The following is a 16,655-nucleotide window of genomic DNA, read 5'->3' as shown; positions in this document are numbered from 1 at the left end:
GCATGTCTTTAAACTGCTATTTATTCAAGTGTTTCAGAAAAAATAAACTTTAGAACTACAGTAAGAATAGCAATTGATTGCTACATTAAAGTACTTGTCTTAAGTCTTTCTTACCATCATTCTGTCTCATTTTTTGGCAAGTTGCAACGTACTTACATTTCCTCTGCTCCTGACTGCATCAAGAGCATCTGCAGCCAAAGACTCATTCATACACATATAGACAATTTGAGACACCAAAATGCTTGTTACACAAAAAATGCTGTCCTCAGAATGTACATATATTAACAATTTGCATTCCTACATATAGCAGATGGTGCCTGTCAGAATAAGGCCACCCCCCACACACACACTTAGTCCACAACAGGAAAGACACAGTGAGGCAGAGCAGCTTCTCTGACTCTTCGTTCTCTACAATGTAGGAAATGTTTAAGAAATAAACGCAAAACTTAGGCTTCTTCAAGTCAGATGTTTGTTTTCAGCACTGTGAAAATTAAAACTAGAGCCTTGGATTTCTGTCTCAGATTAGTGGTTTATGGCATTACTCTTTTTAACACAAGAGGAAGAACAGAAGTCAAGCAAAACTAAGCTACCAAATGAAGCACCTAAGTATGAATGTAAAATATAAATGAAGTATAAATGTATAAATGAAGTACCCTAAGAATGGAAATGAAAATCCACAAGAGGTGATTTCAAAATACTTGTTTCAACCACAAAATGAAAGTCTGACAAAAAAAGTACTCACTGCTATCAAGCCAATTTTCATATAATCTATTTTATGACTTCCTCTCTCCATCAAGCACCTTTTTGAAGTGATCACCCAGTTTTTAAGGCTTTTGGTCACTGGTAGGTGAGGAGGCAGACTGTCTGACATTTCTTAACATGTTATTAGTTTAAATAGTTAAATGCAAAAATCAAAATTACCTTAACCATATCTCTGTAATTTCCTATGAGAGTTACAAAAGTTACTACTGATCCTCATTACCTTTTCATCCTCTGCATACTTTTTTCTCTAACAATAAGGCTGCAAAATCCTGAGGTCTACATTGAATTGTCACCTTGTTTTGGCTCTTTTGTGTGTGCCTATACACACGTGTGTATATATACTCTGTCTACAGACACACACAGGATAAACACTATAATCACTTCACTTAAATACAATTTTATTTAAATATATTTAAGTTGAAATCCACTAAGACTCTTTTCCAATTTCCCCTTTCCCAATAAAGGGGCTCAAACTTGCTTGTTTTACTCCAATACTAAGGTTGAAAGAAGAGGTTAGGCTGGAAGAGCAAGTGTTCCATATTCATGTGAGCAAACTGGCATTTCTGCATCCATCTACTTTTTCAAACAGATCACAGAAGGTAAGCAAAACTATAAACAAACTCCATAACTGCCCATGTGGATTATTTATCAGGCCACTTGCAAAAAGAGAACATCCTAATGAACACATCTACCTCATCTGACAACAACAAAAAAAAACCCAAAAAACCAAAAAAAAAAAAAAAAAAAAAAAACCACACAGGTAAACATTTCTCAGATTATTCAGAAAACTATTTTTAAAAATTCAAGTGGCACTGGAAAAAAATATTTATTTGTATCCCAACAACTTTTATAAATACTCATTACACACAACCAATCTACAATTCACAGAGTTTTTTTTATCTTTTTGTAGAGATGAAACCGTGAAATTATATGGAGCAGCTTGAATGCCTCAGCAGAAACATTATTTCAACATTATCTTTCACAGCCAAAAATCTATTCATTATTCCCATCAGATCAGCACACAAACTTAAATACGAAAAACCCAACAAATCTTTTATTTCTGATTTTTGAAACACATATCTTACAAGTTACTTTAAAGTATTACTAGCATTTAAGCAGGATCACGCTTCCCTTTAATTCTGGGGGAAGAAATAAAAAGCTTGTATTTCTTTCATGCAATGCATGTGTTAAACTACCTACAAAGCAGCTTTAAGTAGAAACTTTTTTTAAAAGGTTTAAAGGTGCAATTCTGTGTTTGAATATACCTTATAAAAATTATGACCTGCAATTTCATTAATGACAAAAAATGTGCAAGCTTAATTGTCTGAGTAGGCAACAGGAGTCAAAATAGCTCTGAAATAAGTCTACAGGTTGCAGATTATAGGTTAATGTTGAACAATAAAAATTTGACAACATGACAGAGGTCAAAGGTGAAGTTATTTTTCAACCTTTCAGATCTCATGTAGTTTTATTCTTTCAAAAATGTAGTTGAATATTTTCTTCCCTTCTCTATTAAAGATTATTTATAAATTCACCTCCTTCCTTTTGCTCTGCAACTGAATTTCTCTATATATAAATTTAGTTCTAAGTGATGATTCTTGATTTTCAGCTATGTGGAGATGCATCCATGTAATTTCTGAAGTTAAGAATCGATCATCAGTATTCCTGTATGAGACCTACATTTTACTGTTCATAAAATGAGTATACAAAGAAAAACATATCCTCAAGAAAGACATTACTTCTTGCAATTATTTCTCTGTATTTGCTTCATATTCAAATTAACTTCTATGCTAGTTGGCGTGCTGACCTCAATATTCTGTAACTATGAGAGCAGAGCAAATTACCAATAAAATTGTACTTTCCATCACTTTATTAGGATAATAAGTAATGGGAAAATGAGAGGTCAGAAATCTCCCAGTAAGTCATTTAGCAATTTGGTAACTGAACAAATACTCAAGTAGCTTCACAGTGAGCCAGAACATGATGGTAATGCTGCTGAAGGTGGTGGGAATAATCACCAAATCTTCCCCACTTCCTTGATTACTTTTCCACAGCCTTGCTGGCACAAGTGTCTGTGCCACAAATCTGACCAGGAAACCTTTCTGGGTTAACATTTCCTCTGCCCCAACTAGGTTAATATCAGGAAACTGATTCATTTTCCCAAACCAGTTGTCCATTTGGGTGGTTACCCAAATGCTTGTGCAGGCACAAGCTATGACTAGGAAGGTGTGTAGAGCAGTAACACAACCAGACTGCATGGGTGAGGTAGTTTCTTCTTACAGTAATGACAGTGTCAGAGTATTTATAGTTCTGTAAACTAAAAATACAGTTTCTCATTTTTGCTGTCTGAAAAATCTCCCCGGAGAGCATCCTTTAACTTGTGCTACAGATAATTATTTATTTTTAAACATTGCCTTCAACTGCCTCTCCCTTTGTCCACTTTTCTGCTCAACTACATGACATCTGCTGCCTCTGCTATCTTCCTTCAACCTGCTGCCTTCACCTCTCCTCACCTGCTCTAGTCAGTGCACTTCAATTCCACTTCCACTCAATCATGTAACCTGGAAAGTGAACATTTGCTACTGTACATGGCTTTTTATTTAGGAATTCTGGATTACACATGTTGCATGCACAGAGCAAGATGGCTTCTGCCCACATACTCCAGTCCTTTCTATCCACACACAACACAGAATCAACTTAGAATTCTTAGAATTACATTTATGCAAAGCTTTGTGGTAATTGCAACTCAAACTGGTGCCCCTGACAAGAATAGGAAAGGGTTTACAGAAAAGAAAGCATGACACTACATAGTACGGAATCTCTTGTGAAATCATTCAAACATACACCAATTTCATAATTTACTAAATAAAACCGAAGAATACTTGGAGAACTCTTGGCAAACTAGCACTTTAAGAAGCCACAAATTAAAATATAAGCATCACAAGCAAAATATACCTAGAACAAAGAAAGACATAAAGCCTTAAGAATCTATTAAATAGTCCAAACTTACTTCATCAGAAGCAGAGCGAAGACACTGGACAGCAGCCTGCTTTTTCATTTCCTCTAGTGTTAGATCAGAGCACTTTTTCTTACTCTTTCCCCATTTCTTGTAAGCTCCCTTTTCCCAGCCCAGGAAGATGTCATTCTCCTAAAATCAAATAAGAAATTACATTATTTAAATACATTAATATCTTGGTACTATAGCAGAGCAGGACTACAAATAACATACTGTGCAAAATGAAACCAACCCCTTTCTATCTGCTAAAAACTACTTTTTACCAAATTAAAGATTAGTTTGATTACATAGAACTTGCACTTACTATTCAGAAAAGCACATGCATCTTTCACAGGACATGGAGGCAACTCACACTTCACTGTAATATTTTCCAATTTTTGCAAACTATATCCACAAAGGCAATTTTATGGCCAACTTATGGTTGAATGTATTACTGTAATTTACAGTATGTTAGTTTCACTGACCTCTGAAATAATAAGAATGAAAAGCAAGTAGTTCTGTGTTAAGATCAAACTTAAGAGAAAGTTAAACAAGCCAGAAGAAGGAAATGCAGTGTTAGATCCTGAAGCCTTCAACTCAGTGCTAAAATGAACATGATTACAGATAGAGATAGCAGGATCTATCATAAAATAAACCTGAACTGTTTCAGAAGAAAATTCAAGTAATTGAGAAGTGAGGGTGAGTAGGTGGGGTTGGCTTCTAATACATGTAAGAACGATGAAGAACAATAACATCAAAGTAGAATGCTATTGTATTATATGCAATCATCTGAAGATATGTAACATCCCTATTATATGGCTTTTCAGAATTTATAAAATTTATTACCAGACTTGCTTGTTCTTTGCTGTCTGTTTACATACATACATATGATTTCCCATATTCATCTCATGAAATAATATTTTGGCTATCAGTAAAATAGTCTTTAATATCTTAAAATGCACGCTTGTCTAAAATAATGTTCTTCAGAGAGATCCACAAACATCTGATACTTTTCAGCTGACCTGTTTCAACCTTTTCAATGTATCTGTTACTGCTTCCAAAGAAAACCAGGCTATGGCCTACCCTCATTTAAAACAATTCCTAATTCCCCATGGATTTAAAACAAAGTAAAAACAAGTTGTCAGTGCAAATAATTGCCCCTGTGCAATCAAAGAACAAGATGGGAAAAAATATGGGCTAAGAAAGACCAATCATCTTCAGAAGCAGCCAACGAAGGGCTGCCATTTGTGACTTCACGTGAAGGAGCAGAGCAATTTGCTGGATTTACTGCTTAAAGTCTTATTTGAGCACCAAAACTGGAGAACTGCATTTAGTGCTGAAAGAACAAAAAGCTACCAGTCACTCTGATTTTCCTAGCACTTGTGCAAGGTGCTTGTGATTCACTTCAAATCAAAAATTTGAGCAGGCTACTGTACTGTTATTAGAAGGACTAACAAAAGAAATAATAGAAAAGAATAAGAAAAAAAAATCAGAGAATATGTTTAAAAGACTGTGCGTATCTACAATTCATTAAAAAAAAAAATTAAGTCTTTTTCAAAACTGCAGTTTATACATTTCTTTATACAACAAGGCTGTAGAGTGCTCTAACTCTTCCCAATATTCATGGGAAAGAAAACAAACTGATGAGAACCAAGTACTCCCCACCAGCTCCCAAAACTCCTCCAGCTCATTCACATGGGCACAGCTGCAAATAAGTAAATACAGGCCCATTTGTGTGGGTGAAGATCCAGGTATACCAGCAAATTTGCACTGGGTTAACTTCATTTATTCTGATTTTATGTGGAAAGTTCACAAAGACAACATCTGCAGTAGGAAAACATTCCCAGAATGCTATGTATTACTGTTTTTCTCTATGCTAACAAAGGTTTGCTTTGTACTGATAGATCACAGCTTTACCAACTATCTGTCAGCAGAGCAGCAAGAACCTTCATGCTCACAGAAATTTATAAAGCATTCCATTCAGTCCTTCACACATGTAATTTGAAAAATATCCGTCACTTGTCTACAAACTTTGACAGTTTTCAACTTTTAAAAACTGAAAAATCTCTTTTTTAAAGGGGGAAGGGAAGCTAAATGGAATTCTCTCTCAGGCCCCCAGCCCAGAGCTGTGGTATCATGGTGTCATCCCTCGTTCCAGAGTGCGTGAGTTTGTGCACTCTGGGAACAACATGGCTTGTCTTTAAGGATGCAGCGATTGAGGACATAGCTCTGATAGAATTCTCATTTTCTTTCTACCTCGTTATACAATACACACAAAAAAATTTTTTGGACACATGGTTTTCAGTCACACCTGGCTGCCAAGTTTAAAACTTGGGTTTGGATTTTTTTTCCTGGACAAACTCATGAGTTTTATAGCCTCAGGTTTCACAAGACTAGCAAACACCATGGATTACAGCTATTCCACACAAAGTTTTGCAGTTTAAAATCCTCATCTAAAAGACAGTATTTATCAGCACTTTATATGTATTGGATATAGCCTACGTTATTGAGGATCTTACACCTTCTGCAGACCGATCAAGCACCACACCCATAAAACCCTACAGAACAGTGAAGAAAAAAAAATCCTTAGGCGTAATTCTTGTGTATCAGAACCATTCTGGATCAAAGACACAAAGGTGACAAAGCCCAATATTACAGTAAAATGCCTGAGAAACAAGGAAATGTAATAAACGCTAGAGAGTGAGTTTGTAGAACGGTGAGACACAAAGAGAGTGATCCTCTTCTTTTATGATGACTAAATTTACAAAAAACAAACAAAAAAAACACAAAAAAAACCCAAACAAACAAACAAAAAAAAAAAAAAAAAGACAACCCAGTAAGTTCCCAATGGTTTATATTAGTTAAATAAGTTTCTTAATTTTTTTCCCTCTCTTTTTTTCTCTGTCTTCAGCAGTCAGGAGCCCATCAGTAGGTTTACTCCTTCGACTGAAAAGTATCAAGTCCACAACAAACAGGAAAGAAAACAGCTCAGCAAAACATTCTGTATGAAGACTACTTCCTCCACATGGAAAGAATAACCAAGGACTTCTGATCTCTTCACCTACTAGATGCCTTCATTTACCATGTTTCTTACCAGAACTAGAGATCATAACATAATGCTTGTTTTAATTCAAGAGCTCTACACTGGTCACTGAACTTTTCACAAAAGCAATGCCACTCTGAACTTACAGATTTTAAAAAGTGTATATATACTCAGAAGAAAAACTAAAATTTTGCTTACAGAGTTCAAATATTCAAACCAGACTACCATTACCTACATTTTCAAGAAATGACCATCCAATATTAAAGAGGTATCAACAGAAAGCCAATGCCCTCTGGATACTGAAAAAACCCCAAGTTTGTAGATCTAAACTACTATTTAAACCTCTACTCTTCAGAGTCCTACTATCTCCTACCTACTACGTAACTAGATAATTTCATTAGAGATCTTCAGTCATGAAGACACTGGAAGTGCAGTTTCCTGACAAGAATAACTTAATAACTATAAATATGGCTAAAGAAACATTGATGAAGTATCTGTACTCTTCACACTAATGGTGCCTCGAGAAAGCCAGTATTTTGAGTGCTTAATTCAACTTTAAATTAAGATACAGGCACAAATTTTAGGAAGATTTTGAAATGGTTTATTGTATTCAATTACGTAAAAGCAGCAACTTCTGTCTAAACTATGAAGAAATTGGAGAAGGAAAAAAAAACCAGCAAGTTTGATAGTGATTCTCCTTTCATTTGCTGTAAAGAGAAATATCTACTATCCATAAGAAAACAAACATGACACCTTGCAATACAACTGAAATAAAAACATTATGAGATTCATGATCCACATAAATGGCAGCATTAGAAAGGGAAACATGACCTGTTTTTAAAAAGGAAAAAAAAGGAAGACTTAGGGAACTACAGGCCACTCAGTGTCATTTCTGTGCCTGGCAAGATCGTGGCACAGATCCTCCTGGAAAGTGTACTAAAGCACATGGAAAATAAGGAGGTGACTGGTGACAGCCACCATGGCTTTACTGGGGACAGATCATGCCTGAAAAATTTCATGGCCTTCTATGACAGGATAACAGCTTTGGTGGGTAAGGGAAGAGTAAATCATGTCAACTACCTGGACCTGTGCAAAGCTTGTGACACTGTCCTTGCCTCTGGAAAGACATGGATTTGACACATGTACCACTCAGTGGATAAGGAATTGGTCACACTCAAAGAGTTTTGGCCAATGGCTTGATGTTCAAGTGAAGACCAGTGACAAGTGTTTCTCTGGGTCTGTATTGGTACTGTTTAACACCTTTGTCAGTGACATGGACAGTGGGATCAAGTGCTCCCTCAGCGAGTTTGCCAATGACACCGAACTGTGCGGTGTGGCTGGCACACTGGCGGGAAGGGATGCCGTCCAGAGGAATCTTGACGGGCTTGAGAGGTGGGCCTGTGTTACCTTCATGAAGGTAACAAGGCCAAGAGCAAGGTACTCCATCCAAGTTGAGGCAATTCCAAACACAAATACAGGCTGGGCAGAGAAGGGATCAAGAGGAGCCCCAAAGAAAAGGGCTGTTGGTTGACAAGAAGTTGAACATGAGCTGGCAATGTGTAGTCACAGCCCAGAAGGACAACTGTGTCCTGGGCTGCATCCAAAGCAGTGTGGCCAGCAGGCAAAGGAAGGTGATTCTGACCCTCTCATTCTCATGAGACCCCACCAATAGTATTACATCCCAGGTCTGTTCCCAACATGAGAGGGACATGTTGAACTGAGTCCACAGAAGGGCCACAAGCGGGCTGGAACACTCTGCTATGATCACAGGCTGACAGAGTTCTAGGTTGTTCACCCTAGAGAAGAGAAGGCTCCAGGGGGATTTAAAGCACCCTCCAGTATGTGAAAAGCCTACAGGAGAGCTCAGGAGGGACTTCTGACAAGAGCATGGAGAGACAGCATAAGGGGGGATGTCTTTAAAAATAAGGCAGGCAGGTTTATATTAGATATTAGAAAAAAAATTCCTTACTCTGAGGGTTATAAGACACTTAAAAGGTTGCCCAGAGAAGTTGTGGCTGCCCCTTCCTGCAGGTATTCAAGGCTAGGCTAGATGGGGCTCTGAGCAATCCAGTCTTGTGGAAGGAATCCCTGCCCATGGCCAGGGGCTAGGAACTAGATGGTCTTTAAGATCTCTTCCAAACAAAACCATTCAATGATTCCATGACAAATTATATCAAAAATGGAATACCACTGCCTCTTAGAGGATTTCACAATTGAGATTTGGGGAAAAATTGCAACAGATCAGAAATGCACTTAACCTTTACATTCAACAATGTAGAAAGACCTTCAGTCATCTTGCCTGAAAAATGTTTCCACTGAACTGAGATTCAGGAAAAAATCCAATAGATTGCTTAAAGCCACAGTGATGGATACCTTTCACAATGAGATTTATTATAAATACTAAGAAAAGTCTGGTGGGCTAGGATCAGCTTAGACATTCCTTACAGGCTGCCTCAGACTGAGACAAAGATAAAGAGATTATACATAGGTGAGACAGTTCAGAAGAAAACACAAGAACATTGGCTCAAACTCAGCTAATATGCCCCAAGGAAATGCAGACGAAGAGTACATTTCAGAGAGCAGCATAAGTTTTCTCCATGGCAAAAAAGCACTGCTAAACACAGAATAGAGAGGACTGGGAAACGTTCTTTAATGTTAGATAAGAACTCCAAATCCAGGTATTATCATGGAAAGAATTAATCTTAGACTTACAATGAAAAACCACAGAACCACCTAGCCACTACAGTCACCTCTTTCCCAGATGTCCCAACCAGGACATTATAACCCTGCAGCCAGACTGTAACAGAACAGCTGATAATGTAGCAGATCACAACATGCACTGCTATGACCTCAGGACTGATGGCAGGCAGGGAAGAATTCTACTTATCAAAACTAATCAATCCAAATATAAAATCCTGTAATTTGAGTTTCTGTCAATTATAAACTTTTGCTTATAATCCTACCAGTTTGAAAGGGCAGTCTATGTGATGTTCACGAATTAGAAGTTACTTCTAGGCTAAAACTAAGAAGAAATTTGTCACACCCACTCCAAAGAATGAGAGAACATGCAAATGCTGCATCTGTTAAAATCTTAAGCTTGTTGAGCAGACTGCCTTTAGACTTTTCCCATTAAAGTAAAAGCAGAAAAGAAGAAAATTTAGCAAGGCTATAGCTAGAGCTACAAAGGCATCATTTTACTTACACGTCTGACTTACACTGCAGAAAAGAAAGCCAGGAACTCAACAGAAACTGTCACTACAGAGTCAAGGTGTCTGAAAGGGGCATGTCATGACTGGAGAAGTTATTTCATAACATTTATGGTTGCTTTCTTCGCTTTAAAGATAAAGTTGTGTGGAAAGCATCACAGACCACTGTGATCATCTGCTTTCAGAGAATATAGGCAGTGCGTATCTATGCTTGGAGAAACGTGGCAAGTGTACTGTCATGCAATGACATATACCCGAAGAACATCAAGGAAGTATCTCAATTATGCCCAGGAATCCAAACAGTACAATTGTATCAGCACAGAGGTGGCTGCAAAGAAATCCTGACTGTTAGGAGGACTCACCAACCTGGCACTTGAGCTTCCATCTCTGCTTTGTATTATGTAAGCCTTTGTGAGAATACATTAGCAGTCACAACTTCATAAAAAAGGAACGAGCAGCTCAACACCAATACAAACACAGCAGAGAGTGTGGAAATAAAGTTTCTCAGATAAGCACAGTCCTTGAGAATGAATGCTTTTCTTCTGCACTAACACACAAGCTGAAGCTGACTGCCCTGGAACCTGTACAGTTTGCACAAATACAAAGCCCCTGTGAGCCTGCTGCTGAGCTCCAATCCCTGCCACCGCAATTTCCACCCCTAAAACGAAGTACAGAATGCAAACTCACAGTCCATGATACTCCAAACCTGTCCTGTATATAACAGTCACTGGACACAGAAATACAGAACAGATCCATTACTGCACAATTAACAAGACAAATGACAACTAAAACTCAATAAATACATTTCCTGAGCCACATGCTTTTACAGTGAAGACATTTCAGGCATCTTCCATTGCTTAAGTGAAAAAGAATCCACTTTAAACTTAGTTATCTGAGCTTTTAGAAAGTGGTTTTAACTTTTGCATGAATAAGCTTCATGGGCATATTAATTTCAAGATATAGTACAATTTTCTAAATATTATTAATTGGTCCTTTCTTCAGTTTGCATATTTATGTATGGGAAGAAGAAGGGTGTTATTCCCATTGCTGTAAACATACATTTCAGTAATCTAAGGATTTCAAATTAGTCATATAAAAAAGTAGAGCTAAAAGTCTTGTTCCCCCTCCTACCTATTCTTTTCTTCATACACTGATTCCCACAATTCGAAATCTACATACTTCGTTGGGGTACTGACTAAAAAACTACGGTCAGAAAATTTAAAAAATTGTTCCTACAGGACTGTTATACAGCTTAATAAGCAGCAACACAAATACAAACTAAACAGAAAATGCTTTGCATTCAAGACACTTATTTCTACATGTTGCTGGTGAACTTTGAAATTTACTGACACTTGTGTACAGCAGTCACACTGTGTTTCCCTACAGCAGCTGAACCCACTCTGCATATTGTAATGCAGTATCAAAAAATGTGTTTGAGTGACCCAAAAGTATTTTTTAGGGATGATAAAAGAATAGGTGTAATTATACTAGAAGCAGCATTGTTATTTTTGTCAAATAGGCATACCAGCCAGACATTAAACATTTAACACATGGTTAGTGGAGTGTACAGGACCAAATCTTCATTTCTCCTCCTCTCTATGGATGAGACATACAAAAACACAAGACACATATAAAACCCCACATCCTCTTCCACCCAAAATATACATGGGGAAAAACTAGTATCTATTACTAGAATATAAATCCAGACATCAGGTCCCTCTACTGGGTTAATATGGGATGGCAGGAGAACTAACAGCACATTCCACTGGATCTGGGAAGCCAGGAAGTGCATCCCAAATTCAGTCACCAAAGTGTCCTGTGTCATTAGCACACGCAAGCCAAACATAGATTATATTTGGCAATGATGACCCCATCCCAGGGCAGAGGGATAGGCCAAAATCATTTATGGACTTAAAACCACAAGGTAAAGCTCTGAAATACATCACATATGGGCTGAGGTGTCTCTTCTGCTGCTCTCTTCTTAATATAAAAAAGAAAACTACATTCTGGACTTTAAATATATAAGTGAAAATTATGAAAAAGCAAGAATAAAAACTATGATCAGTCAGCAGAAGTGTAACTATCATTCTGAAGACTTTTTATGCCTCCATATAAAAGATTACCTGAAAGGAACTATTCCAAATCAGTCTACAAATAATTAGTCTACCTGCAAAATGCCTCCTTGTTAAAAATTGAAAAATCAAAAGCAAAATTCTCAACCTGGCACAAAAGTACATAGTTTGTAGTGCAATAGCCAATTAATTCTGAGAGTTAGGAAAACATCATCTTAAGAAAAAAATAAAAAGGATTTTTATTTTTGAGGTTCAGAAAAAAACTGTTAACTTCCAAAAACAAGTTGAAAGAAGTAGATCAAAAGCAATGGGAGAACTTGATATGGAAAGCATGCATAACAAATGCATTTTGATCTTCCTGCTGCATGACCAAAGGCTTACAAACAAAGCCTTTATCTCAGAGTGTCTAGCTGTTGGGGTTAGGTTTTGTTGGGTTTTTTTTGGTTTTGTTTTTTTTTTTTTTTTTTTTTTGGTGTTTTTTTTGTGGTTTTTTTTTTTTAATAAAGGCTCTATCGCTCCAAAAGGCAGAACAGTCTACAGCAACAAATCTATAGCTCTAAATCATAAATTTGTTATATTCAAAATCAGTTAGGCTTACAATTAGTATGTGAAAGATATAACATAGAACACTGATTTTAATGCTGTATAAAGAACGATCAATGAAATAATGTTTCACACAAAGTATATTTTAAGGCAATGCCTTCTGCTTCACACAGATTATACTATCTTAATGCAATATTTACTGTATCATAAACTGGTTTGAGAACACATGCATCTACAAATATGTTTTTAATCAGCATTTAAACAACAATAAAATCTTAAAAGCACCTAGCTGGTTTGCCACTAGGAAACTAAGAGCAAGGTATTCTGATCAAAAATTAGTCCAGCATGAAGTCAAAAGGCTGCCTCACAATGTTCAGATCTCCACCAATAGCAATTCTGTGGGTCTCCAAAAGTTAAAAACTTAACAGCAATTTCATGATTTTCTGCTTAATTTATCCAAAGTAAGTAAATTCAGTAATAAAATGCAAATGGCAAGAACATGTATACTTGACAGAAACATTCTGCACTTTACTTACATCAAACAGTCTGTAAATCCACACGAATTTTATGAGGTTTTCCTTAATGGACCAAAAGTGACTAAAAAGTAATCTATCTCAGCACAAAATACCAGTGATTTCCAAACATTCTGAAGAGACCATTGATAGGCCTCAAAAAAAAACCAAACCAAACTGAACCAAGTAAACTCCCTAACACATCTAAATAATGAATATCTTATATAGCATGGTCAAGAGATTTCTTCAGTAATCTTTAGGCCCTGTAGACATCTAATATATGTGTAAATCAATTTGAGAATTGTTCTCTAGAAAGATGGTACACAAGCAACATCTCCGATTGTAGGAAAAAAAGGGCAAGTCTACCACTGAAATCCTTACTTGTCTTCTGATAGGACAAACCTCAACTAGCCACAAAATCCTCAAAACTATTTCTATTAACTATATCACAGGAATCAAGGAAAACATACAAACCCAATTCATACTATCTTTGTATTTTCTACTCTATCAGTCAATACTGGGAAAAAAAAATCCCAAAGAGTCTCCTACTTCCGCCCATTTAAGCCCTCCCATCACAGTATCATTGCTGCCAAAAAAACCTGAGGGGAGAGGGAAATAAAAAAAAAGGAGTACACAGTCGGAACGAAGTACTTCTTAAGAACTTTTACATCTTGAGGTCTTAGACTCATTTCCAAAAGTAGCAAGTATGGCTTGGATAAGAATTGTGCTCTAGGTGCCAACAATAACTAAGTTACCTTCAGTACTTGAGTATTTCAAAACAAACCAACATGCATTTAAAGTGTGTATATTTAGAGAATTTTTGATAGTAATTCTTGATAGGTATGAATAACACATGTATAACCATAGCAGTCCTGAAGACCCTCATGCCACAGTACAATTTACCACAAACAAGATTGCTTTCTTGGAAATGCTCTATTCCTTCAAAATACAGCTGGGCAAAACATACTGGCTTATAAATTTTCCCAATATTTTAATAGCTATTTCAGTTTAAGCCAATGAGCCAGAATAGAAATTGCAAACATTCCAGTAAAATTTGGTTGCAGTGTATTATGGTTTTACTTCCACCTATGTTTTCTGTACTTGCAAAAATCTGCTATGAACTCTCTGGAAATTCATGACTTACCAATCTAACATTTTGTGATACTGAGCCTGAATCCATATAATAATACCCAACAAAGACCATTCTAATTGGGCAAGGCATAGATGTAACACCAGTAACAAACCAAAACAAAACACAAAGCCACCCTCACACACATACAAATCAAGAGGAATGAAAACCAACACAACCCCCCCCACACACACATCCTTAGTCTTATCTTCTATCCAGACATCAAACTAGCTCACTGTACAAGAAAAGATAATATTGGAGAAAGCCACATGAGCCTGCACCAGAGTAAAACTGGAGAAACCCACAAAAGACTGCATCAGAATCAAGACCAAAACCCACATATTAAATATTACTAACAGAGTAGAAGGGAACATCCTGCTTGTTTGTAAAAATAACCCTGAAGATCTAATCAATCAAGATTCTCATTGTCCATCAAGATTCCCATATTCCTTTGCAATTCTTACTTTAACTGTAAACAGAAGTGGCTTATAACGTGACAACAGTGATATCTTAAATAGCTGTGTATGCCTAGTAAGGTTGGGAATGGGTTTTATTACTTATTTTCAATACTAAATCTTTTGTACTTACCTGACAGAACCTCAGTCCAGACTTCAGAGTTCCATTTCCCTGCTACACTTGATGACACCAGAACACTATAAAGCAAGCACTGAAGGAGGCTCCCTGAAGCAACTAAAACAGTGCTAATGATACCATCAACACTCTGAGGTGGAAAGACCTTAATGACCATCTTAACTTCAGTCTATAACATTTCTAATGAATATGACAATGTCCATATGATTAAGACTTCCTAAATTAGTCCTCTTCACTCCCACTCCCCAAAAAAGCAAACTGCAATGAATTGTTCCTATGCATAATCCCATTGTGAGACTACACATTCCTTGTAACCTGCTCTAAACAGAAGCCACTGCTCTATTTTGAGGAAAAAGGAATGGCTACTCACTATCCTCAAAAACAGAGTTCTAAAAGCAAAGAATCACAGAATCACATAACAGCTCAGGCTGGAAGGGACCTCAAAAAATCATGTGGTCTACCCTTCCAAGGGAAAAGGAAACTAAACAAGACCATCTAGCACCCTACTGCATCTCAAAAACCTCCAGCAACAGGGATTCTATCACATCCCTGAGGAGGTTGTTCCAGTGAATGACTGTTCTCACTACAAGAAAACAGAAAAAGAATTCTCATATCCAGATGAAACTGCTCCCAGTGCAACATGTACCTATTGTCCCTTGTTTTCTCCATGTGAATAGACTGCTTCAGTCCTTTTTGTAGCTGTCCTCTAAGTTGGAGAGGAATCATTGCAATAAGCCCACTATTGAGAATAGCTCTTTCCGTGGAAATTCTCTTATCTTTCTTAAGAATTAAAGGAATCACATGGGAGAAAAAATTCCTGAGATGCCAAGGACCAAATCTTCAATGGGAATTAATCTGGGATAAAGAAGCTCAGTAACTCTAAGTATTTTACGCCTAAATTACTTCTCAATTAGGTATTTAATTCCTGTTCTCTTCCTTGACTTCTCCTTGTAAACAACACTAGTATATGTTTTTCCCCTTTGTCTTAATGTTGTACAAATCACCAAAACTGGATTGAAATTGCTTATATGTAAATACATGGTTTAGAGTAAAGATTTTCTTGTTTCTGAATAACTTCACCAAACCAAAACTAATTTAAAATGTCAAGTGATACAAAGAACCAGTAAGTAACAAGCAAAAAAAAAAAAACAGTAATAAATAAATAACATAACACATGTATTTAAATATTTCCTCAATTTTCTATGTTAGAAACTTGTACTTGCAGGCTTTACAGACTAAGCTATCTGAAAAAGGAATTAGGGAGCAGTATGTTTCTAAACAGGTGCAGCTGATCATTACTACAGAATATAATCCCAAAACTAAATTGATATTAAGTCTCAAAACTTAGAAAAGGGTTATTTGAAGTAGGGCAAACAAATGCAGTAAAAGTACGTTATAAACAGGATCAAATTGGAGGATGTGGAAAAAAATCTTCCAGCTTCAAAGCCCAATGTTGTTCAGAAGACATCCTGTACATTGGTACCACAGCACCCACTCAGCAACACAGGTTTTGGCTACCCTGTCAGCATGTGGTATTCTCCCTTTGGCTCATTAGGTTCAGATAATCAACTTGGAAAAAGAACAGACATATTCCTAAAAGCTCTGTTATCAAACCCACAAAGGATTCAGTTAAAGTATCAAAATGAGAAATAAACTGAATAAGATTTTCATAATATAGTTACCCTGCTTATTGAAAAGCCTGATGAAAAGAAAACTAATTTTGGTACTTCAGTAATTTGAAGTATCACAGTAGCAACTTCAAATTTATGACTGTGGTCTGAAATGGCCTGAAAAGAAACACA

General features: G+C 36.7%; 1 protein-coding gene across 4 annotated transcripts in view; it reads right to left on the bottom strand.

The window, feature by feature from the left end:
- The window catches only part of KIAA0232 (KIAA0232 ortholog), a 63,894-nt gene that overhangs the window by 28,763 nt on the left and 18,476 nt on the right, over nt 1–16,655 (bottom strand). For 2 of the 4 annotated variants that reach the window (XM_053939967.1, XM_053939964.1), the window contains exon 3: nt 3,773–3,910. In XM_053939967.1, the coding sequence (XP_053795942.1) occupies nt 3,773–3,910 (138 nt within the window). Of the gene's footprint in view, nt 1–3,772; nt 3,911–4,082; nt 4,154–14,850; nt 15,097–16,655 lie in introns of those variants that run through there. The other 2 variants (XM_053939965.1, XM_053939966.1) reach the window with 2 other exon arrangements.

Source organism: Vidua chalybeata, chromosome 4 (assembly GCF_026979565.1).
Source record: "Vidua chalybeata isolate OUT-0048 chromosome 4, bVidCha1 merged haplotype, whole genome shotgun sequence".
NCBI classification, from domain to species: Eukaryota; Metazoa; Chordata; class Aves; order Passeriformes; family Viduidae; genus Vidua; species Vidua chalybeata.
Note: the sequence above shows the minus strand (reverse complement) of the source record. Positions and strands in the feature narration are given on the sequence as shown.